Genomic DNA, 26466 nt, shown 5'->3' on the forward strand with positions numbered 1-26466 from the left:
CTCTTTTAGCTGTTCTTATTTGTTTGTTCATTTTGACAAATCAAGAAAGGACAACTTTATTTTCGTATTGTACTAAAATTCTTGAAAAATTTAAGTTTTAATTCATAATTTTTGAAACCATAATAAATAAGGATAAAACTGTAACTTCACTATGCTAATTATTGCTATGATGCTATCTTAATATGTGTGTCATTTTTAAAGTGAACAACTAAATATGGACAAAATGAATATATTTATGTATTATGTCTTGATTAAAACTGACTTAGTTCAAGTTTTTAAATATTAACAAGTTTAACTGACAGACCATTAATTACTTGATGATGATTAATTATTAGTTGTATATAAGTTAAATCATAATCTGTATCTCTTAAAATAAAATCATTTTCTTGTCCCAATACAAGTTAAATTTAACGGTCCAATTTGCAAACTGATTATTATGATCTAAAGAAACGAATCCAATGTTGTTTTTTTTTTTTAAAAAAAAAAATTAATTCCAGAAAAACTAGCCGTTACAAAAGCCAAGAGCGTCTAAAGCTCAACGTGTACTTCTTTTCTCGTCCATTGATGAATGCAAGAACCAGAAAACCCTAGCCAATCAGCAATACTACAAAATCCAAACTCCGACCAATTTTCCGGCGACAATCACATTGCTTTTCCACAGTGACTGATGGAGTCCAACTGCAAATCCACTAGGCTTACGCCTAAGAAATGCTCCAAGAATACCGAAAATTTGAACCCAAATGTCGAAAACAGTCCGGGGTTTTCAAAATCTTGTAAATCACCAATGATGGCCAAATCGGCGATGAAAACCCAAAAGTCAGTTTCCAGAAACCCTAATACTAGTCAATTGGCTTCGCCTTCACCCAAAAACAAAATTCGTCAGAGGAAGTTTGTTATTGCCAAGAAGAAGAAGTCTAATAGAGATGAAGTGAACGCTTCAATGGTTTGTAAGTGTAATAAGGTTGGTGATGAGAAAAAGAAGTGTCTTTGTGTTGCTTACGAGACTCTCAGGGCTTCTCAAGAAGAGTTCTTCAAGAATCGTAGTGGAAATGAACAGGAGGAGGACAATGAAGTAGAGAAGTTGGATCGCGATGACGAGTCCTTGATTTCAAACGTTCAGAGTGTTACTGGGTGTATGGGTGATTTGCCAGTCAGGAACAACCAGGAGGTAACAGTTCCCGTTTCAATTTCTGAGGGTGAATTAGTTGAATTGGCGGAAACGTCAAAGGAAGGGGTGGGTTCGGGTGGAATGAATGTTGTTGGGACTGTAAAGAGGGGGAGGGAGAGGTTGTTGGAAGAAGCAAGACAAAGTGTACCTGACTCTAGTTCTGGGAAAGTGTTAAATCTTGTCAAGGCTTTTGAGAAGCTCCTCACACCAAAAAAAAATGTGTGCGAGGAGAAAGGGGAAAAAGATGAAAAGGAAGAAGAGTCTAGCAAGGAACAACAAGGCTTACAACCCCCCATGATTCCTGAGACACAGGTATCTTCATCTTCGTTTTGTCCACCGGATTTTTTCCTCACCTCCGAGAGTTTAGGCTTGGATTCGCGTCGTGCCTCCTCATTGGATAGCAGCCATGGATGGTCAGTATTCGAATCACCACTGATTCAGTTTTATTTTCTGTTTCACTTTCCCATGTTAGAAGGATTCACTATATTATCAACTAGTCTTAAGCTGATTTTCAACCCTGCTTTATCTGAGCTTGTATGTAGTAGATTCATATAGTAGAGTCCTATTTGTTTATGATGGAATGTAACTTTTGCTTGTTGTTGTTCTTTTGTCCCTCATTTGGGTGCTGATGAATTTGTTTTACTTATTTTTGCTATTTGAAGCTTCAGTATTTCAAGCAGGACTTCAGGTGGTGGTCAAAGAAGCAGACGCGATGTAAGAATTTATAATCCATCCATTACCGTTAGGCGAGCAATTTGTGTTGGCCTCTGTTGATTTATTGTCATTTGTAATGCTGCAGAGTGCTGAATCAATAGGCACGCTTCCTAGAAGAAGCTGGAAGAGAAGACATCGCAAACCAACCTCCCAGAAGCCCTTCAAACTTATAACTGAGGTTTGTGAGTTCTGTGTATGGTTACTCTAGCATTACCTACTTGGTTGCTTGTTGTGCAAGTATGACCAAATATGTGGTAGCATTATATATGGTTGAGGATGTGCTTATTTGGACAAATTTTTTAAACCGAATGGACTAGGAGACCTTACCTCTACCTCGTGGAGGTAGAGAGACTGTTTCTGAAGACTGGACTATGAAAGATGGATTGAATTTGTGGCTACAAGAAAATCAGAATATTGGTCTTCAAATTCCTTCTGTTGTTGACATTCATAATGGTCATTGTTCCCTGATCACTAGGTGGTCTTTATTTCTATAGTTTCCTCTTCTTTGAATCCACTGATTAATTATGTCCTTTCATTGTTGAACTGCATATATAATCAACCTTTTCAGTTTAGGGTGTCATGTTAAATCCAGTTAATCATTTACCAATTTACTTGAGGAGTTGCTTAGATTGGCTATTGCTGCAGGAAAGGGGAAAAAACAAGGAGCAAGAATTTGTTAAGAAAGTGCAACAAATGGTGGAGGAAGAGGAGAAACAGAGGATACCAATTGCACAAGGCCTTCCATGGACAACAGACGAGCCAGAGGTAGCGTAGGCTTTTCACTGTAGTCATTTCTAATAAGTACTTTATTTGTGAATATATCTACAAGATTATCTTGTTACTATGTCCAGAACTTAAAAGGAAATGCATCTTGTTGATCTAACATTTTACTGAAAGGAGTTTTCTGAACCAAAATAAAAGAGAAATTAAAGTAAAATGTTGTTGGAAGTTCATGTTATTACCTCTCTCACTACACACATCTTTTGCACTTGGGATTATACGTTAGCTAATGAAAACAAAACTGAATTGCTCCATTTTCAACTGTATAGTGTTTGTCAAAGCCTCCGGTAAAAGAGATCACAAGGCCAGTTGATCTGGTGCTGCACAGTGACATTAGGGCTGTTGAACGTTTTGAGTTCGACCATCAGGTAAACTTTTTTTTTCTTTACAAACTTTGGTCATTCATTTACCTAGATTAATATCTCTTCATGAGAGGTAACTTTAGTTTTGTGCAAGATGCTGATATGAACATTATCATAATTTTTGTTTCTTCAAGAATATTTCACACGGAACATGTAAAAATGTATGTCTGTATAAATAGATTCCCTAAGAAAGTGCAACAATAAGAGGACCCAAGCAATTTTCTTCCAGTGAAACACTTGCATATGTACAGAAATAACCAATGTAAGTGCATTTGTATCAGGTAGCGGAAAAACTGAGCTATATTGAACAATACAAAATGGAAAGAGAGAGACTACAGAAGGTAAGCCAAGCAAGTTTTTGGGATGAAATGCATGTATGCAATCTTGCACTTCCATTCTTATTGATACCTTTTATTATTTACCTTCTCTAGATGGCTGAGGAAGAAGAAATTAGGAGGCTGAGAAAGGAACTTGTTCCAAAAGCTCAACCAATGCCCTACTTTGACAGGCCTTTCATTCCTAGAAGGTAGTAACAAATTGCAACTTTAGTTCAACTACAAGCTTTTTAGATGAGCATTATTTCTAAATAGGAAATTTGGTGATCTGCATTAGGTCAGCAAAGAATCCTACCATGCCAAGAGAGCCAAAGTTCCATTTACCGCAACACAAGAAGATCAAGTCCTGCGAGTCTTTGAATGACATGTACATACACAGCAAGAACGACTTGGGATGCAGCAATGGCCTGTGAGACAGTCCTACATACACAGCAAGAACGACTTGGGATGCAGCAATGGCCTGTGAGACAGTCCTACATACACAGCAAGAACGACAGCAATGGCCTGTGAGACAGTCCTACATTTGGATCTGCATCACCTATTCATATTCTTTTATTCAATGGTGTATATGAGCACTAGTTTTTTCTTAATCGTCTCAATGTTGATAAAGAAAAAGAAACAGTGATTTTGGCTCAATAATATGCCATCTCTATTGGCACAATCCCCGGGTACTTGTGTGATTTGAGTGAAAACATTTTGATTGCCCCATATTTTCAATTGAAATGATCGTTGTTACTTCCTCTTCCCGTTCATCAATTCATCGCCAAACTTTTTGATATGTAAATTAGGCAGCAACATGATCACTGTTGATCACAACATTATTGGAGATTTTACTGTATTACCATGTTTTTTAGTTGATGATCAGATGAAGAAACAAACTCTTGGCTCTTACCTTGGTTTGTTTTTATTTTGTTGTGGGAAATTTGCATTTTTCATTTCTTAAATATCGACAAATTTTGGCAAGAAAGGGTGTGATCTAGCAGTCAATGAAGTGGTTGAGAATCATGAGGTCTCAGTTTTAAAACTCAGAAGAGATAAGAAAACACTAAGCCATTCTTCCATACATCTTAGCAGTCAATGAAGTGGTTGAGAATCATGAGGTCTCAATTTTAAAATTCAGAATAGATAAGAAAACACTAGGCCATTCTTCCATATATCTTAATCTTGGTAGATAGAGTTGTTAGGTATCCGTTGGTTGGAGGTGATAAGTATCTCGTGAAATTAGTCGAGGTATATGAACGGGAATGATCCTTCTATATATGCTCAACTACATTTAAGTTTCGACTATTTAACCTTCAATTACTAAAAGGTGCACTTTTGATTATTTTTCTTGTAAATCGTCACCAATTTAACGAATTGTTAACTGTTAGAAACAACAAACTACTCATGTGTTATAAATGAGTAGTCTAATATTTGTGGATACCTTATTTTCTTTATAAACAAACCAAAAACACATATTTTATTAATTTTCACGAGATAATAATTTTATTTGTCATTCTATCCATTATGTTAAATTATTTACAATTTATGTTGGATGGATGATTTATTCACAAATTATGTCGGATTGATAAACTGTTATTTGATTGTCACAAATTTTGTTTTACTAAAAAAAATACTTGGCATTATTCATTCCACCATCTTACTAAATTAGATAACTCTAAAGTCCGTATCGAATTGATAAAACGTTCTATGTGTTATTTGATTGATTATAAATTTTATTATACTAACAAAAAACTTTGACATTATTCATTCTACCTATCTTACTTTACATTCTCGTGTCTTATTCATAAATTTTATCGAATATACGAGATTTATATTAAAATAATATAAAAATATTATAAGCTATAGTAATCAATAACTTAAAATATCTTTTCAAAAAAATTATATCAAAATTTAATTGTATCTCTAAATTTTAGAATGTTACCAAATATATATACTCCGTTCCATTCCGTGTGTAATATTATTTTTCCTTACATGATCGGAATATAGAAACTAATTATTATGTTGGGATAATGCCCAAGTACCCCCTTAATCTATGCTCGAAATCTCAGAGACACATTTATACCATACTAATGTCCTATTATTCTCCTGAACTTATTTTATTAATAATTTTTTACCTCTTTTTAACCTACGTGGCACTGTCTAGTGGGTCCAACGATGGTTGACTTTTTTTCAAAATAGTGCCACGTAACTAAAAAGGGATAGAAAATTACTTATAAAATAAGTTCAGAAGTATAAGTATGTCTATGTGATTTCGGGCATACGTTGAACATTTTCCCTATTATGTTTTATATATAAGTAGTAGAATTGCCTTTTTTCGTTCTCATTAGCAATAAGAGAGAAAGAGAAATAAATAAGGAGAATCAGGCGACGGCGAAGAAAAGAAGCAGGGGACGATAGAAGATTCCAATAGAGAAGATTGCAAATAAGAAAGGTGACATTCTCAAAGCGTCGAGCAGGTCTCTTTAAGAAAGCCAGTGAACTAAGTGATTGTTGAATCTCCTGCCGGTTAACTTTTTTCCTTGGGATTTCCTTCCGTCGACTCTGTCATTCATCAATTTAAAAAAGGCGAAGATGATGGGTTCAATTCGGAGAATTTAGGGTTAGAAGAAGTTGAAGATGAATTTATTGAAGAATGAATCTCAAGCTAGTAGTAGTAATGATGATTTGAGTATGATGCTCAATGATCCCCAATCTCATCTCACTTTGGATAGCTTCCTCTTCAGTACTAATTTCAATCCAAATACACAGGGAATGTAAGTTTGATAATTTCATTCTTTTTGCTGATTACCAGTAAGCAATTTCTGATTTTTGTACCCAGTTTTTGAATCTGAATATATAACTAATTTTTCTCTGATGATGAAACAAAAGGGGATGTAGCTCAAATGGTAGAGCGCTCGCTTTGCATGCGAGAGGCACGGGGTTGGATCCCCCGCATCTCCAAAAATATTTTTATTTGTTTAGTATCATACCATTGAAATAGGGTGGCGTATCATTCCGTTCGATTTTGAAGATTTTTACTTTTTTGGTATCATATCATTGAATTAGGGTTGCGTATCGTTTAGTTCAGTTCAATTTTGAAATTTTTCGTTTTGACTAATTGGTTATCAATTTGTAGAGGTATTAAATCGTTATCGAACCATTAAGATATAGACTTATCGGTTATTAGTCGTTATTGGTTCGATTATCAATTTAACCGTAAGATTTTGACACACACAAATAAACATTAAAAATCAATTAGAAACAAGGTGCCAAAAATAGCAAGTGCCTATCTTCATGGTTTAAGGCCTGAAAACTGAAGAGCAGAATTTCAGACAAGTGACATATTGGTGCTCAATTAGCACACAAACAAACAAAACACAAAAGAGATTAAAAGATGAATTTGGGAATTCATTTTATGAAAGTGGACCTTGTACTAGCTCATGGTGTGAGGATTTGTCCCCGCCATTTAACGAACCAATTCCTCAATCAATGTGCGATACACTTACCAACCTTTAACCCCCTCCACATCCTAGGACCCAACCTATGAGACTTGGTCAATACAAAATGTGGGCTCAACATTGCATAAACCAAGAATAGAAACGGATACTCGGTTGGAAAAATGGACTTGTGGCCTCTATCTACAGTAATTCAAAGGGGCCATTTGGTTGAAAACAAGTTTGTATAAATTTCTAACAAGTTATTTGTTTACAAAAATATCCTTTCACCTTACTGTTTGTTCAATATTTTAAAAAATAAAGTTTCGTCAATTTTTTAAAAAAGTATTTCGTAACTGGAAAAACAGTTTATAAAAATTATTCAAATTTAAATTTGGAGCTTATTGATTAGTATTATTACTACTTTTCAAAATGTAGATTAATCATCAAATTATTTTAATTGAAACACTTTGAAATAATTGCGTAAATTTATAATATTTTTAAAGTAATTTTAAAATAATGTTGTGTCCCCTTTTAGATAAAGATGATAATTTTTTTTTGTTTCACTGAAATATCTTATTAAATTAGTATTAATCAGTTCATTAGATTATATTTTCAAAAAAGAATAACGGCTCATGATAATCCCTTTTAATGTAAATTTAACTGATTTGTTACCTAAATTTAAACTCAATTTGAAAAAGCACAATATAAATACATCAGTTACACCCATAACGTCTCTTTTCAACGCTCGTCTCCTCCTTTACAAAGATCGCTCTTCTCTTCTCTCTTCTGCACAACTTTGAATTGCTCTAAATGGTGAAATTGCTGAGAAACAAGGAGGTGGTTGTCAGGAAAATGATGAGATACAGACATTGGTATGCTTCTCGAATCCCACTGCTCGATCGTATTCAGGTACTTTTTCCTCTTACTTAGGGTTTGAGGGCTTTGTTGATTGATTGATCAATTGAACCTCGAAATCAACTCGTAGAAATGTGTAATTTAGTATATCATGCCTGGGATCATTTATATTGAATTATTATTCCATCGATTTCAAGTTACGTCTTCTGAAATTCATTCACTAAAGTTTCAACTTTATCAATTCATACCCTTGTTTGCCTCTAACGTATATATTACTGCACATTTGAAAAATGTCTTGTGAAATTCAACCTATATAACAACTTTCTTCTTCTTCTTTTTCTTTATAAGGGCTTAAATTTTGGTTGCAAGCAATGGCTGCGAATCCATCTGGGTTGGAGAATTGAATGCTGGAGCGGCCAAACTTGTGTGAGTGTTTTCTAATGTCTCGAATCATCAACTGTCTTTGCTCGTATCCTCCTTCTCTTATTCTTCCAAACTTGTGTGAGTGTTTCCCTGTTTTTGGTCTCTACTTATTTATGTGTATTTTTTTGCTGTAGGAAAGTAATTGGAGTACTGAGTTTTATCTTATTTTTTGTGTATTTTCTTATTACTGGTTCGATGATTCATTTTCTGTATGTTGGTTATGGCCTATGGGGTTTCTATAAATTTGTGTATGCAAGGGAAGTGATGGTGGGTTTTATGATTCTTTTTGGGGGTTTTATTCTAGGATTAGTAAGTAAAATGATTGAAGATATTGGGTGAAAATTAAAGTTGTGAAAATCAAGTGAAGTGATATGAGGGTTTTTAATATGAGGGGATTTACAGGAATTCTATTTTTTGGTCAAGATTGTGATATTTGGAAGTTGAATCTTTTCTAAAATTATGTCCGAGTTAAGTATTCTTCAAAGTTGAATCTTTTCTAAAATTATGTCCGAGTTAAGTATTCTTTAATGCTTAAAAAGTATTATGAATGGAAAATCTGAAACATCTTCCCCCAATTCCTGCCTTTTTTATCTAGCCACTTTGCATTTTAAACATTTGAAGAAAGTTCTAATGAATATGTTATCAGGTTGAAGAAAAGTTCTCACAGTTGGATACCTTTTGTATTATAAGCTGTTTTGCACTGACAGTAAATTGATAAAAAAGATTGTTTTTTGTATTCGAAGTTGTAACTAACTACTGGGAATCATTTTTTGCTTTGGTACCATGTACATCCAAGACTACGTATTAAGAAGAACATTTCTATACTTGCAATAGTAATACAGTTCCAGCATCCTCCTCTGTCAGACCAAGCAGTAAACCTGTTATTGTTCAAACTGTTCTTCCTAAGATCACTGCCATTCCTTTTCTTGCCACTTGCAGCATAGACATTTCTCCATGTCACGCAGATGGATCATTAGTCTCCATTAATAAGCACCATCTGTATTTGTTTTATCATCAAGGAGCTTCAATCAGAAAGATGCTAAGCAGAGTAATTGGCTCATCCATCATTACAACTAAAAACATCATTTTTTAGAGTTTGATTGCTCAACATGGATTAAAGTCTTTCAAAATTTCCCTGTTTGGTCATTTAAAATGTGAATGTTTTGTCTTCTGCTCTAATTGTTACTTTTCTCATCTCCTTTATCGTGATTAATTTGTGAAACTTCAGCATCACTTGTGTCATTTAGAATAGTGATTTATACTCAAATGTACATGCAGGGAGGATCAAGATTGATGGGATAAAACAAGACCTTGGTTCGGTCCTTTTTTCATTCCCTTCATTGTGAAAGGTTAGAGAGACTTCATTAGGTAAGAAACACAATATTTGATTATTACTCAACCCAACTCAATTTTTTTAATGTCTTCTTTTTGTTAAATAAATTGAATTGTTTAAGTGCATTCTAACTTTGTTTTTTTTCAGAGGGGCGGCCTTGGGGCATGACGGTGCCTCGGGGCTGCTGGGGGGCGGCCTCGGGGCACGACGGTGCCTCGGGCCTGCTGGGGCCTCGGGGCACGACGGTGCCTCGGGGCTGCTGGGGGGCGGCCTCGGGCATGACATTGCCTCGGGGCTGCTGGGGGGCGGCCTCGAGGCACGACGGTGCCCCGGGGCTGCTGGGGGGGCGGCCTCGAGGCACGACGGTGCCTCGGGGCTGCTGGGGGGGCGGTCTCGAGGCACGACGGTGCCTCGGGGCTGCTGGGGGGCGGCCTCGGGGCACGACGGTGCCTCGGGGCTGCTGGGGGGCGGCCTCGGGCAAGACGGTGCCTCGGGGCTGCTGGGGGGGCTGCCTCGGGCACGACGGTGCCTCGGGGCTGCTGGGGGGCGGCCTCGGGCACGACGGTGCCTCGGGGCTGCTGGGGGGCGGCCTCGGGGCACCGTCGTGCCCCGGGGCTGTTGGGGGGCGGCCTCGGGGCACGACGGTGCCTCGGGGCTGCGGGGGGCGGCCTCGGGGCACGACCCCCGGGGCTGCTGGGGGGGCGGCCTCGAGGCACGACGGTGCCCCGGGGCTGTTGGGGGGCGGCCTCGAGGCACGACGGTGCCCCGGGGCTACTGGGAGGGCGGCCTCGAGGCACGACGGTGCCCCGGGGCTGCTGGGAGGGCGGCCTTGAGGCACGACGGTGCCCCGGGGCTGCTGGGGGGGGCCTCGAGGCACGACGGTGCCCCGGGGCTGCTGGGGGGGCGGCCTCGAGGCACGACGGTGCCTCGGGGCTGCTGGGGGGCGGCCTCGGGGCACGACGATGCCTCGGGGCTGCTGGGGGGGCGGCCTCGGGGCACGACGGTGCCTCGGGGCTGCTGGGAGGGCGGCCTCGGGGTGGTGCCCCGGGGCTGCTGGGAGGGCGGCCTCGGGGCACGACGGTGCCCCGGGGCTGCTGGGAGGGCGGCGGCCGCGGCCTCGGGGCACGCGGTGCCCCGTGGCTGCTTGGGGGGCGGCCTCGTGGCACGACGGTGCCCAGGGGCTGCTTGGGGGGCGGCCTCGGGGCACGACGAGGGGGTGGCCTACCCGCACTTGGCAAGCCTGGTGCGACGAGCTCGACCCAGAAGGCGCCCCTTGCTTTTCGCTGGCAAGAGGTTTCGAACTTGTGACATGGAAGTCCCAAAAAATTAAGGAAAATATTTTCCAAAACTTTCATCCAACTTCAAATTACATTTTTTTTTTGGAAAAAACATTAATCTTTTAAAAATATTTTCTAGAAAAATTTCATTCATAAATCAAAAACTAAAACTAATATTTTCTACTCACAAACCAAATATGAGAAAATAAGTCCAAATCATTATTCTGTGGCAGTTCTTATGTTCCTTGATGATAAAATGTTGAGTGGGAATTGTCTTGCTTCTAACTTAGTTATATTTGGATGCTGATGCATAATTTGTGAGTGGTAAAGGGACAGACACAAACATCTAAGACTTGGCACATATCATGTTCCAAATCAATTTATCTACATAGGTCGAAGTAAATATCTGAAATCATCCATTATTGTTTATTCTGAAGGTATAATGTCCAACTGGAAGCTAAATGCATGTATCTGGTTGTGTTTGTGTTTCACGGGTAGAAGAAAGAAAAAAGTATGTAGGTCAAATGAATGAGAAAATTACATGGTCTAGTTCTTAATCTCTTCCATATTTCTCAATGTTGCTTTCGACATTACAATGGCTAGGATGTTAAGGATTCAATTTAAGAGCATTTAGAAGGTTTGACAGTCTGAATTATGGATGTTTTAGGTCCAATTATTGCAAAAGCTTACTCTTGGTTGGTTTTATACCTGTAGTCCATTGTTGAATATGTCATAGTTTCTTTTGTGAACGGCAAGCAGGTTGTTGCAGAAAATTCAATATTCCAAGCTAAAGCGGAATCTGCAATCACAATACCTAAAAGGTCACAGGTTTAGTGCTGTAGAGTGGTGCTAATGCTTTCCATCTTTTGATATCATGCACTGGTACTGTTTTGCCATACAGATTAGTTGATTTGTCTTGGTTCTAATTTCATCATTTGTTTTTTTTCCTCCTTATGCTAATCATTTGAACAATCTGACCATTTGTATTCAGGGACATTGTGGTTCTTGTTGGGCTGTTGGTGCTGCTGAGTCGTTGTCTGATTGTTTCTGATACTCATTTTGGCTAGGTAAATTAATTCCTTCATGCAAACAAAGTCTTGCAAGTTTATTCTAGTTATGGTCACTAGTGATTCAATTTTTATATGTGAGGCAGAATATATCTATGTCAGCAAATGATATCATAGCATGCTGTGGTCACTGAAGAGGTAGTAATACTGTTACATCTTTTTATATGTTGTAGGATTTTTATACCCATTTTAAAAAGATAACCCATTTTATACCCATTTTCCTGTCAGTGTAACCCTTAGTTTGATAAAAAGGGATGTTCCCACCCTGGATATTGCCATTCCATAGTTCAAGAGGAAGTGTGTTAAAAAGAATCTACATCGGAGTAAGTCCAAGCATTTTTACGTCAATGCGTTCCTGAACGTGGAACTTGATGTCTCGACGCCTCAATGTGATTACTAATTCTTCAAGTAAAACACTAATTAAATAGGATTCATTCAAGTTTCTGAAGATTTGGGGAATAATAACATTTTAAAGCTTCATATTCTTCCCCTCCTAAGTTATCCGCAACATTTGTAATCTGCAACTTGGATATGGGCTGCAAATTACCATTTCTTTAACTACTACTGAATCTGGTGTAATGTTTGGTGACAATGCTGTTCAGGATCATCCAGTGGGCAGGAAAGGGAATTTGATTACTTTGTGTGGTTGGTTAAAGAACACGGCAACGACATGATTGCTACTCCAGCTAATACTCTGCTTGTTGAAAGTGGAATGAGATTCATATTATATGAAATCAAATTGCTCGAGTATTAAGTAAATCTAGATTTCTTTCTAGACACAACTGAATCTGTTTTTGAGAGACTGGAAGATTAGAGATACTTTATTCTCTTCGGACAGAAATCTTTCCCACAACCGAAGCAGAGCAGTCGGAAAAACAGCATATCCAAGCAGGTTGGCAGAGGGAAATGTTACCAGCACCATCATTAGCGTAATTTTGCAGCTGAGAACCAGTTAAGCTCTTTATAAGAAGCAGCATTTGGGAGCTGAGGAGCAAATCTTAAGTCAGCTTCTTCGCGGTGGTGATATCTTTCTTTCCGCTCTTCAAAAGAGGTTGCTTTGATGAAAATTTGCATCGCCATCACGGTTCAAGTTTCATACTAGTACAAAATAGTGATTGATGGTACAAAAATTGAGTGAATTTTTCATTAGGACAATAAAAATAAAGATTGGAATCAAAAGGGCATGGAAGAAGGAGACCTGCTACATGTAAGTCCGCAGGTCAACCTGGGACTGTCATTGTACTCTGATCAAACTAAAAGGTCACAGGTTTAGATTGTAGAGTTTTTTTATAGAGTGGTTCAATTTTTATGCGAAGTTACTTTCAATTGTCAAATAATTGTTTGACAGAGTTCAAAATAATTGTTGGCCACCAACTCTACCTTTTTGAATTCTTGTGTTACCATCTGCTATAATTGTAGAAATAGTAGTGGTTTATATTCTAGTATAATTATGTTTATCTGCTTAAATAGGATCCAATTGAAGGTTTTGATTTTAATCTTTTCTATTTTTACCCTAGCTAGCATGACTTTTGAAGTTCATTCAAAAATAAAAATGTTAGTTCGATTCAATTAAGCCCATTAGATAAAAAGATCAAATAAATACTAAAAATAAGTAAATAACAAAAGGGAATCTAGACTTAGATTTTACTTTTACCGTCATATCTATAAATAAATTTATACTATGCTGTGTAAACAAAAGGGGATGTAGCTCAAATGGTAGAGCGCTCGCTTTGCATGCGAGAGGCACGGGGTTCGATCCCCCGCATCTCCAAAAATATTTTTAGTTGTTGTTTAGTATCATACCATTGAATTAGGGTGGCGTATCATTTTGAAGATTGTTACTTTTTTGGTATCATACCATTGAATTAGGGTTGCGTATCGTTTAGTTCAGTTCAATTTTGAAATTTATCATTTTGACTAATTGGTTTAGTTCAGTTCAATTTTGAAATTTATCATTTTGACTAATTGGTTATCAATTTGTAGAGGTATTAAACCGTTATCGAACCATTAAAATATAGACTTATCGGTTATTAGTCGTTATTGGTTCGATTATCAATTTAACCGTAAGATTTTGACACATACAAATAAACATTAAAAATCAATTAGAAACAAGGTGACAAACCAAATTACATCTTGCTCAAAAGCAAACATTTTTACGTTTTAGAATAACCAAATATTTGAGACAATCAGAAATAAATGTTGGAAACCAATATATAAGTCAAGGACTTTATACATAAAATAATATAAATATAATATTTTAATTTACTATCAAGTAATCAGTTAACCCGTTAAGAAAAAACCTCAAACGGTTAAGAAAAGATAACTCGATAAGCAATAAAATCAAAACATTATCAAAATCGCTAAATCAATAAACTGATAATAACTTTTTTTTAGTTCGGATTATCAGTTATGATAACTAGTGTTAATCACCATGCACCCCTATAGTTGTAGTAACTGTTCAGACTAATAAGTTGTTCTGCATTTCCCTCTTGAATTCGGCATAGTCTGTGAGCAAGCTACCGTTCACTTTACTCTTCATGTTCTGCAGTAGTCCCCTTAGCACCTGCTCAAAATTGCAGAAAGATTAGTTTTGTTAAACTCCTTCGCAAGAGAGATTAGGTTCAGTATCTAACCGACTCTGCAACATCTCTACGAACAGCTTCAGGGACTAAAGCTAGGACGTGGGGAAGAACAAAGCTAATACTCATCTGTAGTTGACCTTTCAGCCTGGTCCGTGGTCCATTTCTGTCGGGGTAAAGAGAGCCTTTTACACCAAGTGAGAACTCAGATGGCTTCAGCACATCATCCAACCCCTGAAGCTCCCATCTTATCTGCATATTTATGTGGCTTCAACTCCACAACAAAGACAACAAATGTATATATGATTATTAAGGTTTGACACTTACTATGTCGAGTTCAAGAACCTTAGAAACAGTATTGGGGACCCCCGGTGGGTACTCGACTCCTCTGGTTTTACATCTCAATCTCATATCAATAACTGGAAAGACAGTGATCAACAGGAACTCTATGGGTAGCATGTGAATTCTCCACTCTTCCTGCGTGGAATTAGTAGTCGAGCATATATAAAAATGCATGTTTTTAATACTGAAACGAGATCCCCGACCATTCCATCTCGACATTAAAAGAGGAAAAAATAACTTTTTTTGGCAAGTTCTGTCAAAGTAAAGACAACTTATCTAATTCATTTGTGTTTCTGAAAGTGTACATTCAGCTCAAACTTCAAATTGTGGCATTCATCAACGTCTAATCAGTTAGATAGCCAACATACTTTGTAACGGTCGAGAGTAGTTTAGTATAACCTAAAATAGTGAACTCAGAAGAATAGAGCGTCTAAGGAACCTGATTGCCTTGAAGCGGAGATGCAACGAAACAGGACAACCTCACAGCTGAATTGCTCAAACTTCTTCCGGAAGTAGAACTAACATGGGACCTACTTAAAACCCCGATATCTTTGTTTGCTGAACTACATTCTTCACTTTGTTTTCCGAACAGATATTGTGTTCATCAACAAGAGACTCAGATTTATAAATACTGATGTTAGGACGAATATAACATACGAGTCAAAGACTCATCATCATAGTAATATCGGACATGAGCTAAACAAGTTGACTTTCATTGAACTATGACCTTGTGTAAAGAAATAGCAAGTGCCTATCTTCATGGTTCAAGGCCTGAAAACTGAAGAGCAGAATTTCAGACAAGTGACATGTTGGTGCTCAATTAGCACACAAACAAACAAAACACAAAAGAGATTAAAAGATGAATTTGGGAATTCATTTTATGAAAGTGGACCTTGTACTAGCTCATGTTGTCCGCGCCATATAACGAACCAATTCCTCAATCAATGTGCGATACACTTACCAACCTTTAACCCCTCCAACATCCCAGGACCCAACCTATGAGACTTGGTCAATATAAAATGTGGGCTCAACATTGGATAAACCAAGAACAGAAACGGATACTCAGTTGAAAAAATGGACCTGTGGCCTCTTAACTCTAACTCGAAGGGGCCATTTGGTTGAAAACAAGTTTGCATAATTTCCAACAAATTATTTGTTTACAAAGATACCCTTCCTCGAAGGACCTCAGGGGTGTTTTTGTCATTTTTCATTGTTTTATCTCGAGATAACTAATCCCATTACTACTACCCCACTCACTTTCAAGGCAGAGGTAACTAATTCAGATATGTTAGTAACCAAACAAGATATAAAAGGATGCTAAAATTAGTTCATAAATTAAGTATTTCCCCATGGAGTAGAAAACAAATTATTGGTGATGAATACCTGATTGAGTTGGTGACTTCTTCTTTTGTCAGGAAAAATGGCCTTGAACACTCGAGGCTTATTCTCCAAATATCGATCAAAGCAAGCCTGCTCAAAATTCAATGATTCAACTTAATTGATTTACAAGTAGATAATGTTTAAAAATTGAAAAGTTGAATAATACCCTGGGGTTTTCATAGAGAGGAATATCAGTGCTAATTCTGCAAGTGTAAGTTGTAGCATTATCTATAATCTGAGATTTCACAATCAATTGTTGGCGGAAGAAGAATTTTCCTTTTTCATTTAATTTGGGGACGAAGAAATTGTTGAGGAATGAAGATGATGTATGAGATGCTGCAATTTTTGCCATTTAGCTGAGGATTACTTAATTGAATGGTCTAATGATTTTGACAAGGACTCCATTAATGTTGAAATGGAGGAGAGTGACGGACAGAGAACCATATCTACTCTATATACATACATGTGGCCTTTTTTGGTCCATTCATCAGAACACGGATAGCACACTCCGAGCTAAGTGGGGTTCATTGATTCGAACGAATACAATAATTTTTTTATAAATTTTATATTATATTAAAAAAATTAAGTAATAATAACTTGTAAAATCCTATTTGAAAATTTAAAACACTCAATCTCGAGCTCAACTTAAATTGGGAGTGTTTGAATGGAGTTCGAAACTCAAAGGGTATAAAATATTAATAAAAATTTTAAAACGGTATATAAAATTTTATATTAACCAAAACGGTAAAATTGTTGTCGGTGCAGTGACTTACTTCACCTGAAAAAGTGAAATCGCTGCTGAGGCAGCGATTTTGCCAAAAAAAAAAAACAGCGATTTCAAAAATTTTCTTCTTCCAAATCACTGCCATGGCAGCGATTTCATATTATTTTTTAATTTTCTTTTTTTTAAAAAAATAAGGTATATCGCTGCGCTGCAATAAGCAATTTTTTAAATAAAAAAAAATAAAATGTTAAAACAGTGATTTTATATATAAAAAAAATTATAATATTTTTTAAAATTTATGTATATAACTTATAAGAAAATATATGTTATTTTAAAAAAATTAAAAATAAGTAAAATAAATATATTTTCTTTCTAAAAAAAGATATCATATTGAATTTAAATTTAAATAATATTTGAATTCACATGACAATAATAGACCCTTTGTTTTTATTGTAAATTTTGAAGAAAATATTCACATGTAAATAGTACATAATACTTTCAATTCTATAAATTGGTAGTTTCAATCTTTCAATCTTCCAATCTACTTTCAATCTTCCACAATCTTAAAATTCTTGTTATTCTTCAAATTTTCTAAAGTTTTTAAAAGCATTTTCTTTATAAGGTGAGTTTAAATTTATTTTATTTTTAATTTATTTTAATTAATTTTATACTTTTATATGATATTGTTGATATATTCAATCGTTTGATACTTATATTAATGTTAATTTTTCGTTTTATTTTTTGTGTATAGATATGCATCTGTCAAATTTATACGTACATCCTGGTCCAGTAGAGCATGATGTATTAAAAATTCAAGTTCATCATCGTTCCGAAGGAATTTGGAACGGTAGCATAAAAGAAGAGAGATGTTGCTTATATACGCGTCGTGGTGATATTGAATTTTGGCAACATTTAAAATATCATCCATTACATTCTCGCATCCTTCAATATTTTGAAAATTATAGATTTAAAGGAATTCTTGATGTTGGATGTGTGTCGTATGACTCCGGATTAATTTCTGCTTTAATTGGAAAGTGGCGTCGAAAACTCATACTTTTCACATGCGAACTGGCGAGGCTACCATAACTTTACAAGATATTGAAATTTTATTCGGAATGGTAGTAGATGGTAGACCTATAATTTTAAATGGAGCTGATTCTCTAGGGATTATAGGTAGACAAGAAATGATTTTTCAATTAACAGGATGGTTACCCGATACTAGTTGTTTTTCTGGTGTTAGTAGATTGTTAACATATAAATTGATTGAGTATATAGAATGTTTGGAAGTTATTAATGATAACTCAACTGAGCATGAAGTTCAACAAAAATTTAGATTATATTTATTATGGTTATGTGGTGGATCAATATTTCCGGATAAATCTAATAATAAGATTAATTTGGACATTTTGATTGACATGAGAAATTTAGATTTAATGTCAACTCAAGCATGGGGATCGGCCGCATTATCATATTTGTATAATTGTTTATGCCATGCGTCAATGAAAAAATCAAATGAAGTTTGTGGATTTCTCTCTTTAGTGCAGATATACATATTTTTAATTAAATATTTTTTATATACTAGTAATATGCACTTTTAAATTTAAGTGCATTATAAATAATGGTGAATTTATTTATTGTAGATTTGGGCATGGGAAAGAATTATTCCCCTGCAACCATTGCAAAAGCCTCTAAGAACCAATCAATTTGAGGCTTCAACTGTGCTTGCACGTAAATGGACGCGACGTAGACTTTATCAAAATGAGGCACGAACTGTAATCGGTGTGATTAGGGATGTACTTGATAATCTCACTGATGAACAGGTATTTAATATTATTAGTATCTTAAACTTTTCATATTTTATTTTATTTTAAATAAGAATATATTTGGTAGATCTTTAAATGACACAATGGTACAAAAAAATTATTTTGTAAAATTGTTCATTTTCACGTAAATATTTTTTTTCTGCCAATGTTGTTTTTATAATTATCTTACTTAATTATTTTTTTATAGTTTATTTGGCAGCCTTATTCGGAAGATGTTATTAATGGATTGCCTGAGTGGTGTCGGTCAGGACAACGTGTCTGGATGGCACAGGTGCCACTGATTTATGGAATTTATCGTGAGTGGCACATGGTTGATCGTGTTGTGAGACAGTTCGATTATTTACAACATATTCCTGGACCGTGTACCCAATTTTCCGAATATCATTTTAAGCGTGATAAACGATCTATAATAAAATAAGAAGATATAGATGCATTTAACTATACACAATATTTATGGGAACAACGTCAAAATCGTATATTTCGACCTCCATTTGTAAGTGATCAAACAGATTACTTTCGTTGGTACATAAGGCATACCCGCATGGTCATTGGAAATCCACAACATGTTGTATAAAAAGGGTATCAACACATGGCAGGAAGACATGAGGCATTAGTATGTATATTACATAAATTTTAAATTATTATGTCAATCTTTAATAAATTTTTTTTATTAATATTTGTTTATTCTTTATAGGCTAGGGGTCATGAAATGCAGTATCGTCGAGCTCGGATGATTGAAAATGATGAAAATCAATCTAATGAAATGAGACAATATGCAGCGGAAGTCGCTCGTATTTCAATGGAGTCAATGAATGCGGCCTTTCAGGAAACGCGATTGAGCTTTGATCCTGATTACAATCCTCCCACTCAATACGATGAACCACCACCAGTACAAGTATCTCGCCGATCACGACAAACAACACCGAGAGAGGGTGCTTGTCGAGGTAGAAGGACCACTGGTGAAACAACTGATTTTTCTGCAAGGCCCTCTAACACTAATGTGGCGACTCCAGAGCCTTATTATCCCACATTTGATTTTTCTGCAGGGCCCTCTAACACTAATCCGAATTTTTCTAGTCAGCAAACAGTTGGTTTTGTAACTCCGCAGGTTCCAATATCTGGGTTTGCACAATTTAGTGGTTCTCAATATGGTTTTCAACATGGTATGCGTGAATTTTCGATACATAATTCTCCATTTGGTGGAAGATTGAATTTTTCGAATGTAAGTATAATTATTTTTATACAATTTTTTTAACTTTTTATAATTTTTTTTATTTTTATTGCATGTTTATTTGATAATATTATGTTATATTGTATTATAGGTAATTGCGTTTGATGATTCAAGATTTAATGTTGGGGCTTCACAAAATTTAGTTCTTAATAGACAAAATCCACCTCGGAGAACATCTAGGCTACACAAATCAACTAGATATGGAACAGGCAGTCACTATCAAAATGAGGAAGATTTTGAAAATGAAGATGAAAATGAAGATTCGGATTCAGAAGAATAATTTTTTTTATGCACCTTTATTCTAAAAGGCTGAAGATTCGAATTTTGAAATATGTAAATTTTGTTGTTTCGTGCAAGTTTGAACAAAGCAATGAGATTCTTTCCTTTTTTTATTTATTATGTTTGAACAAGTTTGCAGGATTTACTTTTCTTTTTGTAATAGGTCAAATCAATACTTTTTATGTTAGGTCAAATCAATACTTTTTATATTAAGTAAAATCATTATTTTTTAATAGAATTCAAATCAGTAATATAATAATAATGTAAAGATATCATACGTACAATATTTAAAATGCACAAGACAAATTAAATTCATGTCAACAAATAAATATAAAAGATATATCATAGGTCAAATCAATACTTTTTGTCAATATTTTTGTATGTTTGAACAAGTTTGCAGGATTTACTTTTTTTTTGTCATAGGTCAAATCAATACTTTTTATGTTAGGTCAAATCAATACTTTTTATATTAGGTAAAATCATTATTTTTTACGTACAATATTTAAAATGCACAAGACAAATTAAATTCATGTCAACAAATAAATATAAAAGATATATCATAATATTAATAACAAGATAATAAAAACACATTAACCTTAAAAACATATCCAAAATATTTAAAATCGAGTAGGACATCGTGCCTTTGTGTGACCTGTCTCCTTACAAACACTACATTTTCTAGTCATGCGAGCCGGAGCTATATCCATATCATTCTTAAGTCGGCTTCTTCCTTGCGTACCACTTGTCCGCAAATATTCAGTATTTACAATTAAATTAAAAGGAGCTGGTGGCCAATACATTTCATCACCCACTGAATTAAATGTCTCATTGTATGTTCGTTTATAATATTTTGCACTGTAGAATTTACTTACATAAGATTTTGGCTCGATTCCGTGAAGTCCACAAAATTTGATGGCATGCGAACAAGGCATATGATAGTTTCTCCATTTTCCACAAGAACATTTCTTACCTTTTGCAGTAACCGTTTGGACATTTCCACATTTACCATCATGAGCAAAAGTAAGAATTTCAAAAACTCCATCACCTGTGTTGTAAGTCATCATATCTGTGTGCCCTTGAGCTCTTTGATAATAATCATTAAATTTTTTATCTATCGCAAGAGGCCATGGCATATTACTTTGAAGTAATGCAATTGCAAGATTGTTTCTTTCGACAAAACGATCAACGAGAGCTTTAAACGTCATTCGAACCATGGCAGTCACAGGAAGCCCCCGAGCTTTTTTCAATAAACCATTATATGACTCAGACACATTTGTCGTCATGGCACCCCATCTACGACCACCATCCTTATACATTGTCCATTTTTTCAAAGGAAATTCATTTAACCATTCATATGTTGCAGGAGACAATGTTTTGATTTGTTGCATCTGTTGCATAAACTTTTTTTCCTGATACTCAGTAGCAGCCAACCACATTAGATTTTCGAGTTCACTATTTACAAATTTTTTATTAAAATTTGCTTTTAAGTGTCGAACACAAAATCTATGATATGTGTTGGGTGGACTCAACCAATCATAAGATTGAACGCACTGCAAGATTCCTTGATGACGGTCAAAAATAAGACCAATTCCTTGTCGTTCACAAACTATATGTGTCCATAATAACTTGAGAAACCATGACCAAGACTCAAAACTCTCACGTGCAACTAAAGCATATGTAAGTGGAAAAATATTTCCATTCGCATCAATTCCAACCGCAATTAACAATTTGATATCATACAAACCATAAAGATGTGTGTCGTCGATAGAAATGACCGACCTACAACTTTTGAAACCATCAATCCTCTGTTTAAAAGCCCAAAAAAGAAATTTAAAAATTTGCTCACCTTGCATTGTTGTAGAATGATGCTCCCACTCAACCGCTTGAAATCTCTCTAAACCGAATCATCAAATCACACCCTAACTCATGACGCTTGCAAATAACTTTTCAACTTTTACTTTTGGATTGATCACAAAGAAATTCTTTTTTAATAGCAAGACTATATGCTCTTACTGCAGATTTCATTTGCATCTTATTCATAAATAACATACCTAGTTGCATATACAAATTAAATTAATCAACATGAAATAAATAAATAAATAAACAACTATAAAATATTTAGTTTTCAACAATCGAACCTGACTGGATATGTTTAGGATTGTTTGAATTTCAAAGTGTCGTTCGAATGGAACCGTCATCTCTCGTGTAGATAAAATCTTCTGCATTTTCGTCAGTGTGATCTAAGTATGGAATCGCTGTAGAATGATAATTAATACTTTGATCTTCAACGGATGCATTAGGTGCATTATCATCATCGCCGTCATACATATCATCACTGTCTGTTAATTCATGCTTGGAAGATTCATCATTGTGCAACTCACCAACTCGTTCATCACCCATAACATTATTATTTACAATTTGTGTACAATAATTCACTGCATTTTGAATTTGATCATACCTATAAAAATAATAATATAAATATATTACATATAAGAAAAATAATTTTTAAGAAATAAGAAAACATTACTTTATTTACCTATTAGTTGAATCCGATGAGAAACAATTCAAATGACTGAAATTTTGGCTAGACTCTCCCATAATATTCAAATGACTTTATTTACCTAAGATTGTTGGTAGATTGAAAGATTGAAAGTAATATGAATATGAAGGATAAGTCCAATTTATAGAATTGAAAGTCTCCTTTAATTTTTTATGAATTCAATAATTTTTCTCCTTTAATTTTTTATTTAAAAAAATTAATTATTTGAATTCAAATATTATTTAAATTTAAATTCAATATAATATCTTTTTTTAGAAAGAAAATATATTTATTACTTTACTTATTTTTATTTTTTTTTAAAATAATGTATATTTTCTTATAAGTTATATACATAAATTTTAAAAAATATTATAATTTTTTTTATATATAAAATCACTGTTTTAACATTTTAAAAATTTTTTTAATTTAAAAAATTGCTTATTGCAGCGATTTAATTAAAAAAAATTAAAATAAATCGCTACCAGTGCAGCGATTTATAAAAAAAAAATGATATAAATCGCTGAGTGCAGCGATTTACAAAAAAAAAATAGGCAGCGATTTAGATCAAATTTTTTTTTTTATAAATCGCTGCCAGTGCAACGATATACCTTATTTTTTTTAAAAAAAAAAAAAGAAAATTAAAAAATAATATGAAATCGCTGCCTTGAAAGAAGAAAAATTTTGAAATCGCTGATTTTTTTGCAAAATCGCTGCCTCAGCAGTGATTTCACTTTTTCAGGTGAAGTAAGTCGTTGCTCCGGCAGCGATTTTGTCGTTTTGGTTAATATAAAATTTTATATATCGTTTTGAAATTTTTGTTAATATTTTGTACCCTTTGAGTTTCGGACTCTGTTTGAATGTATAATGAAGTTGTGTTTTATATTTTTTTTGTGAATAGTTTAGAGAAGTGAAAAAAATAATTATTATTATTTTTACCTATTTTTAAAAAATCTAAAAACATTCAACTTCGGGATTTTAGAATTGTATGTCCAAATATATGTTTTCGGAATTTTAACTCCAAAAAGGAAGTGAAATTTTTATGGTTAAATGTCTTGATTTGTGCTTTATTAATTGAAAAATTAGGCTTCAAACGACATATTTTTTTATCTATGTAATATAGTTTATTTTGTCTTTTTAAGACATTACTTTGTGTTGTTACATTATAAAACGAAAATATAATTTAGCATTTTTTATTTTATTGAATATGAAAATTTGTGAGTTTGAGTGATTTTAGCAAAGGCTTCTCCAACTACTCGTAACCGTTTTTTTTTCCTTCTATAATCTGTTTCAACAAACTAACTAACTTCTCATATTTCTTATGACCATTTCCAGCTTCTCACTTGTCTAATCAAACAGAAAAATTAACACAAACCATGTCTTACTACCCGAAAGGCCACCATCACAGTGACGATGTCCCTGAGTTCGATGAGTATGATGAAACTCCTTACGGTGGTGGATACGATATCAAAGTGACATATGGCAACCCAATTCCACCATCGGAGGAGACTTGCTATCCTCTGTCTTCTGAGTCTGATGATTTCGACCATGATCGTCCTCATTATGCTTCCTCTGCAGAACCATCTGCCTATAGTGATGAAGCTCTTGATAATGAGTACCAGAACTATTCCAAGCCCAAGACTCGTCCCTCCCGTTCCCGCCATGAGGATGGGGATGAAGATGAGAACCCTCGTCGCAAGCCTGGGATGAATCGTCCCAGCGGAGGAGGTTATGGTGGAGAAAGTGAGTATAATGAACAGAGCTCGGAATACAATGAGCCAAGTTCTGATTACGGATCAGGTTATGGGAGGAAAAATGACGATGATGAGTACGGATCAAGGCAGAGAAGGAAAAGTGAGGACGAGGAGGAAAATGCAGATTACGGTTCTGGTTATGGACGCAGACAGACCGACTCTCAGTATGGATCAGGGTATGGAAGAAATAATGAGTACGAAGAGAACTCTGGTTATGGACGAAAAACAGACACTGATGAATATGGATCAGGGTATGGAAGAAATAATGAGTACGAAGAGAACTCTGGTTATGGACGAAAAACAGACACCGATGAATATGGATCAGGATATCGAAAAAAAAATAGAGAGTACGAGGAGGAAAGGCAGGAATATGGCTCTAGTGGATATGGGAAGACGACAAACTATGGAGAGGAAGAGGACAGTGGGTATGGAGGGAAATCAACTAGTTATGGGCGTTCAAACTATGAGACAACAGAGGGTGAAGGGTATGGGACATCATTTGAGAGGCCTAGCTATGGAAGGTCTGAGGAAGAGGACTACAGAAAACCCAGCTATGGAATGCGTGACGATGATGATGAAGGCTATGGTCGCAAGAAATATGTAAGTACCTGATCAATTACTCTTCCTAATTTCTGAAAATGAAACTCACTTTTGTGCTCGATCTCAGCTTCACTTATCTAGAGTTTTACTCAGCTTTCATCGATTTGATCTTATAAATCGGCAGGGTGATGATGAATCGGACGAGGACGAGGACAAGAAACAATGCCATAGGAGTCGCCAACGTCACCAAAACTATGACGATTGAGCAGAGTGCTTCTATCACCTGCACCGCAGATCCATTCATGCCTTAGTAGAAGTTATAATAAAATAAAGTTGGCATGTCTTCATCAGTGTTTGGTGTTTTGTTCCATTACAAACACTGATGATTAAGCAGAGTGCTTTTGTCATCTGCTCAATATTAATGCCATATCACTAGCTATTAGTAAATAAAAGTTGGCATGTCTTTGTTGTGTTTTGTCTGTTCACGGAAAAATATTTGCAGTAACTTGTAGTAATAGCTATTTTTCTCTTCTCTACTTGAATAAAAACCCAGACTTTTCAAGCAATACTATGCCATAAATAGTTCTCTTGTTGCTGTGTCTTTACATTCTCCAAGAAAATGTGAAGTAGTTAATAACCTTCATTTAAATATGGAAAAAAAGTCTCGACAATTCACTTATTTTGAACTACGAAAAGAATTCCAACAATGGACTTAATATGGACTAGAGAGAGTATATACAAACGGCATAAGTAGGGAAAAGTAGAATTCTTCAATAGTATTACTGATAAACTTTTTACAAACTACACAAATTGGGGATCTTATATGTCATATCTCTACAGTTGTTATCAGAGGAAAAACATTTTCTTCTTTACTCGCTTCTCAAAGTTGCAAAAGTTTTACATTGATTTCTTATTGTACCATCACATGGAAAATGCCATATAATCTTTCTTCGTCCAATTGTTCCAAATCAATACTTGACAAAAATGGTAAAAAGATAAAGTAAAGGTATACATAATACATAGTGTGACATGTTATTATATAATGAGTTACCTAATTCTTCTTTTGAGGAAGATGTAGCTGAAGAAGACACACGCTAAAGCAGCAAAGATAGAATTGCCACAAAGGTCTGTTGAGAAGCAACTCACTCATCTTCTGCCCTTGCTAAGAAGCAACACTGGAATACAAAAATCACAGTTGTAGAAGTGAGAGAATAAGAGAATTAAAAATACTTACTTCTATCTGGTTTTTCTTAGCAAACTTTCGACCATTCTTTGGTAGAAGCTCCAGCTTTTCACTCGAACTTGATTGACGAGAGGTCAATTACTGTATTCTGTCAGATTCTTGGGGCATACATGGACACCGAAATACTTAACTCGGTATGATCATATATACTTATGACTGATCCATAGACAGCTCAAAATGACTAAAATGTGTATCGATTAAGTAATTTCACTCACCTCCTTCACAGGCAGAATATATTACTAAAAGTTGTTGTGCCCTACTGCCCTCTCAAATGCAAAAAATAGGCATAAGTAGATGATCAT

At 35.3% G+C, this 26466-nt stretch overlaps 5 protein-coding genes and 2 non-coding genes across 8 annotated transcripts; 6 read left to right on the plus strand and 1 right to left on the minus strand.

Moving 5' to 3' along the window:
- Positions 1-429: 429 nt before the first annotated feature.
- LOC101254663 (microtubule-destabilizing protein 60-like) lies at positions 430-4143 on the plus strand. 2 transcript variants are annotated; one of them, XM_004233879.5, is made up of 8 exons: positions 430-1581; positions 1831-1882; positions 1968-2060; positions 2528-2647; positions 2932-3030; positions 3306-3365; positions 3456-3550; positions 3637-4143. In XM_004233879.5, the coding sequence occupies exons 1-8, from the start codon at positions 668-670 to the stop codon at positions 3770-3772; spliced, it is 1569 nt and encodes a 522-aa protein (XP_004233927.2). In that variant the 5' UTR covers positions 430-667; the 3' UTR covers positions 3773-4143. The 2 variants fall into 2 exon arrangements, with proteins under 2 accessions (XP_004233927.2, XP_010317113.2); XM_010318811.4 differs by having other exon boundaries at positions 532-1581; positions 1837-1882.
- A 2086-nt stretch (positions 4144-6229) lies between these two features.
- On the plus strand, positions 6230-6302 carry TRNAA-UGC (transfer RNA alanine (anticodon UGC)). Its single transcript has one exon. It is a non-coding gene; the product is annotated as a tRNA-Ala (tRNA).
- A 1092-nt stretch (positions 6303-7394) lies between these two features.
- On the plus strand, positions 7395-13200 carry LOC112940925 (uncharacterized). Its single transcript, XM_069293456.1, is given in 7 exon segments — positions 7395-7687; positions 7982-8059; positions 9335-9957; positions 11147-11177; positions 11426-11494; positions 11974-12005; positions 12007-13200. Coding segments are annotated over 5 exon segments (663 nt in total). The 5' UTR covers positions 7395-7687; positions 7982-8059; positions 9335-9553; the 3' UTR covers positions 12134-13200.
- A 231-nt stretch (positions 13201-13431) lies between these two features.
- On the plus strand, positions 13432-13504 carry TRNAA-UGC (transfer RNA alanine (anticodon UGC)). The gene has a single exon. It is a non-coding gene; the product is annotated as a tRNA-Ala (tRNA).
- A 443-nt stretch (positions 13505-13947) lies between these two features.
- LOC101245722 (uncharacterized) lies at positions 13948-16578 on the minus strand. Its single transcript, XM_004233324.5, has 5 exons — positions 16201-16578; positions 16038-16124; positions 14640-14789; positions 14367-14564; positions 13948-14296 (listed from the first exon to the last, which is right to left on the minus strand). The coding sequence occupies exons 1-5, from the start codon at positions 16384-16386 to the stop codon at positions 14192-14194; spliced, it is 726 nt and encodes a 241-aa protein (XP_004233372.2). The 5' UTR covers positions 16387-16578; the 3' UTR covers positions 13948-14191.
- A 2556-nt stretch (positions 16579-19134) lies between these two features.
- Positions 19135-20901, plus strand: LOC112940927 (uncharacterized). Its single transcript, XM_069293457.1, has 3 exons — positions 19135-19194; positions 19276-19803; positions 19904-20901. The coding sequence occupies exons 1-3, from the start codon at positions 19171-19173 to the stop codon at positions 20090-20092; spliced, it is 741 nt and encodes a 246-aa protein (XP_069149558.1). The 5' UTR covers positions 19135-19170; the 3' UTR covers positions 20093-20901.
- A 3041-nt stretch (positions 20902-23942) lies between these two features.
- On the plus strand, positions 23943-25436 carry LOC101245425 (uncharacterized protein At5g39570-like). The gene is made up of 2 exons (XM_019212218.3): positions 23943-24981; positions 25106-25436. Exons 1-2 carry the CDS (start codon positions 24004-24006, stop codon positions 25184-25186), a joined length of 1059 nt encoding a protein of 352 aa, XP_019067763.2. The 5' UTR covers positions 23943-24003; the 3' UTR covers positions 25187-25436.
- Positions 25437-26466: the final 1030 nt, after the last annotated feature.

This window comes from Solanum lycopersicum, chromosome 2 (assembly GCF_036512215.1).
Source record: "Solanum lycopersicum chromosome 2, SLM_r2.1".
Taxonomy (NCBI): Eukaryota; Viridiplantae; Streptophyta; class Magnoliopsida; order Solanales; family Solanaceae; genus Solanum; species Solanum lycopersicum.

Bases quoted from the DNA above. Each gene is read 5' to 3' on its own strand.
- LOC112940927 (XM_069293457.1), top strand. From the start codon at position 19,171: ATGGCAGGAAGACATGAGGCATTA. The intron at 19,195-19,275 runs GTATGTATATTA...TATTCTTTATAG, and splicing joins CAGGAAGACATGAGGCATTA to GCTAGGGGTCATGAAATGCA. The intron at 19,804-19,903 runs GTAAGTATAATT...ATTGTATTATAG, and splicing joins GAAGATTGAATTTTTCGAAT to GTAATTGCGTTTGATGATTC.
- LOC101254663 (XM_004233879.5), top strand. From the start codon at position 668: ATGGAGTCCAACTGCAAATCCACTAGGCTTACGCCTAAGAAATGCTCC. The intron at 1,883-1,967 runs GTAAGAATTTAT...GTAATGCTGCAG, and splicing joins GTCAAAGAAGCAGACGCGAT to AGTGCTGAATCAATAGGCAC. The intron at 3,551-3,636 runs GTAGTAACAAAT...GATCTGCATTAG, and splicing joins AGGCCTTTCATTCCTAGAAG to GTCAGCAAAGAATCCTACCA.
- LOC101245425 (XM_019212218.3), top strand. From the start codon at position 24,004: ATGTCTTACTACCCGAAAGGCCACCATCACAGTGACGATGTCCCTGAG. The intron at 24,982-25,105 runs GTAAGTACCTGA...ATAAATCGGCAG, and splicing joins GCTATGGTCGCAAGAAATAT to GGTGATGATGAATCGGACGA.
- LOC101245722 (XM_004233324.5), bottom strand. From the start codon at position 16,386: ATGGCAAAAATTGCAGCATCTCATACATCATCTTCATTCCTCAACAAT. The intron at 14,790-16,037 runs GTATTCATCACC...AATTCCACGCAG, and splicing joins GAAGTCACCAACTCAATCAG to GAAGAGTGGAGAATTCACAT. The intron at 14,565-14,639 runs GTAAGTGTCAAA...ATAAATATGCAG, and splicing joins AGGTTCTTGAACTCGACATA to ATAAGATGGGAGCTTCAGGG.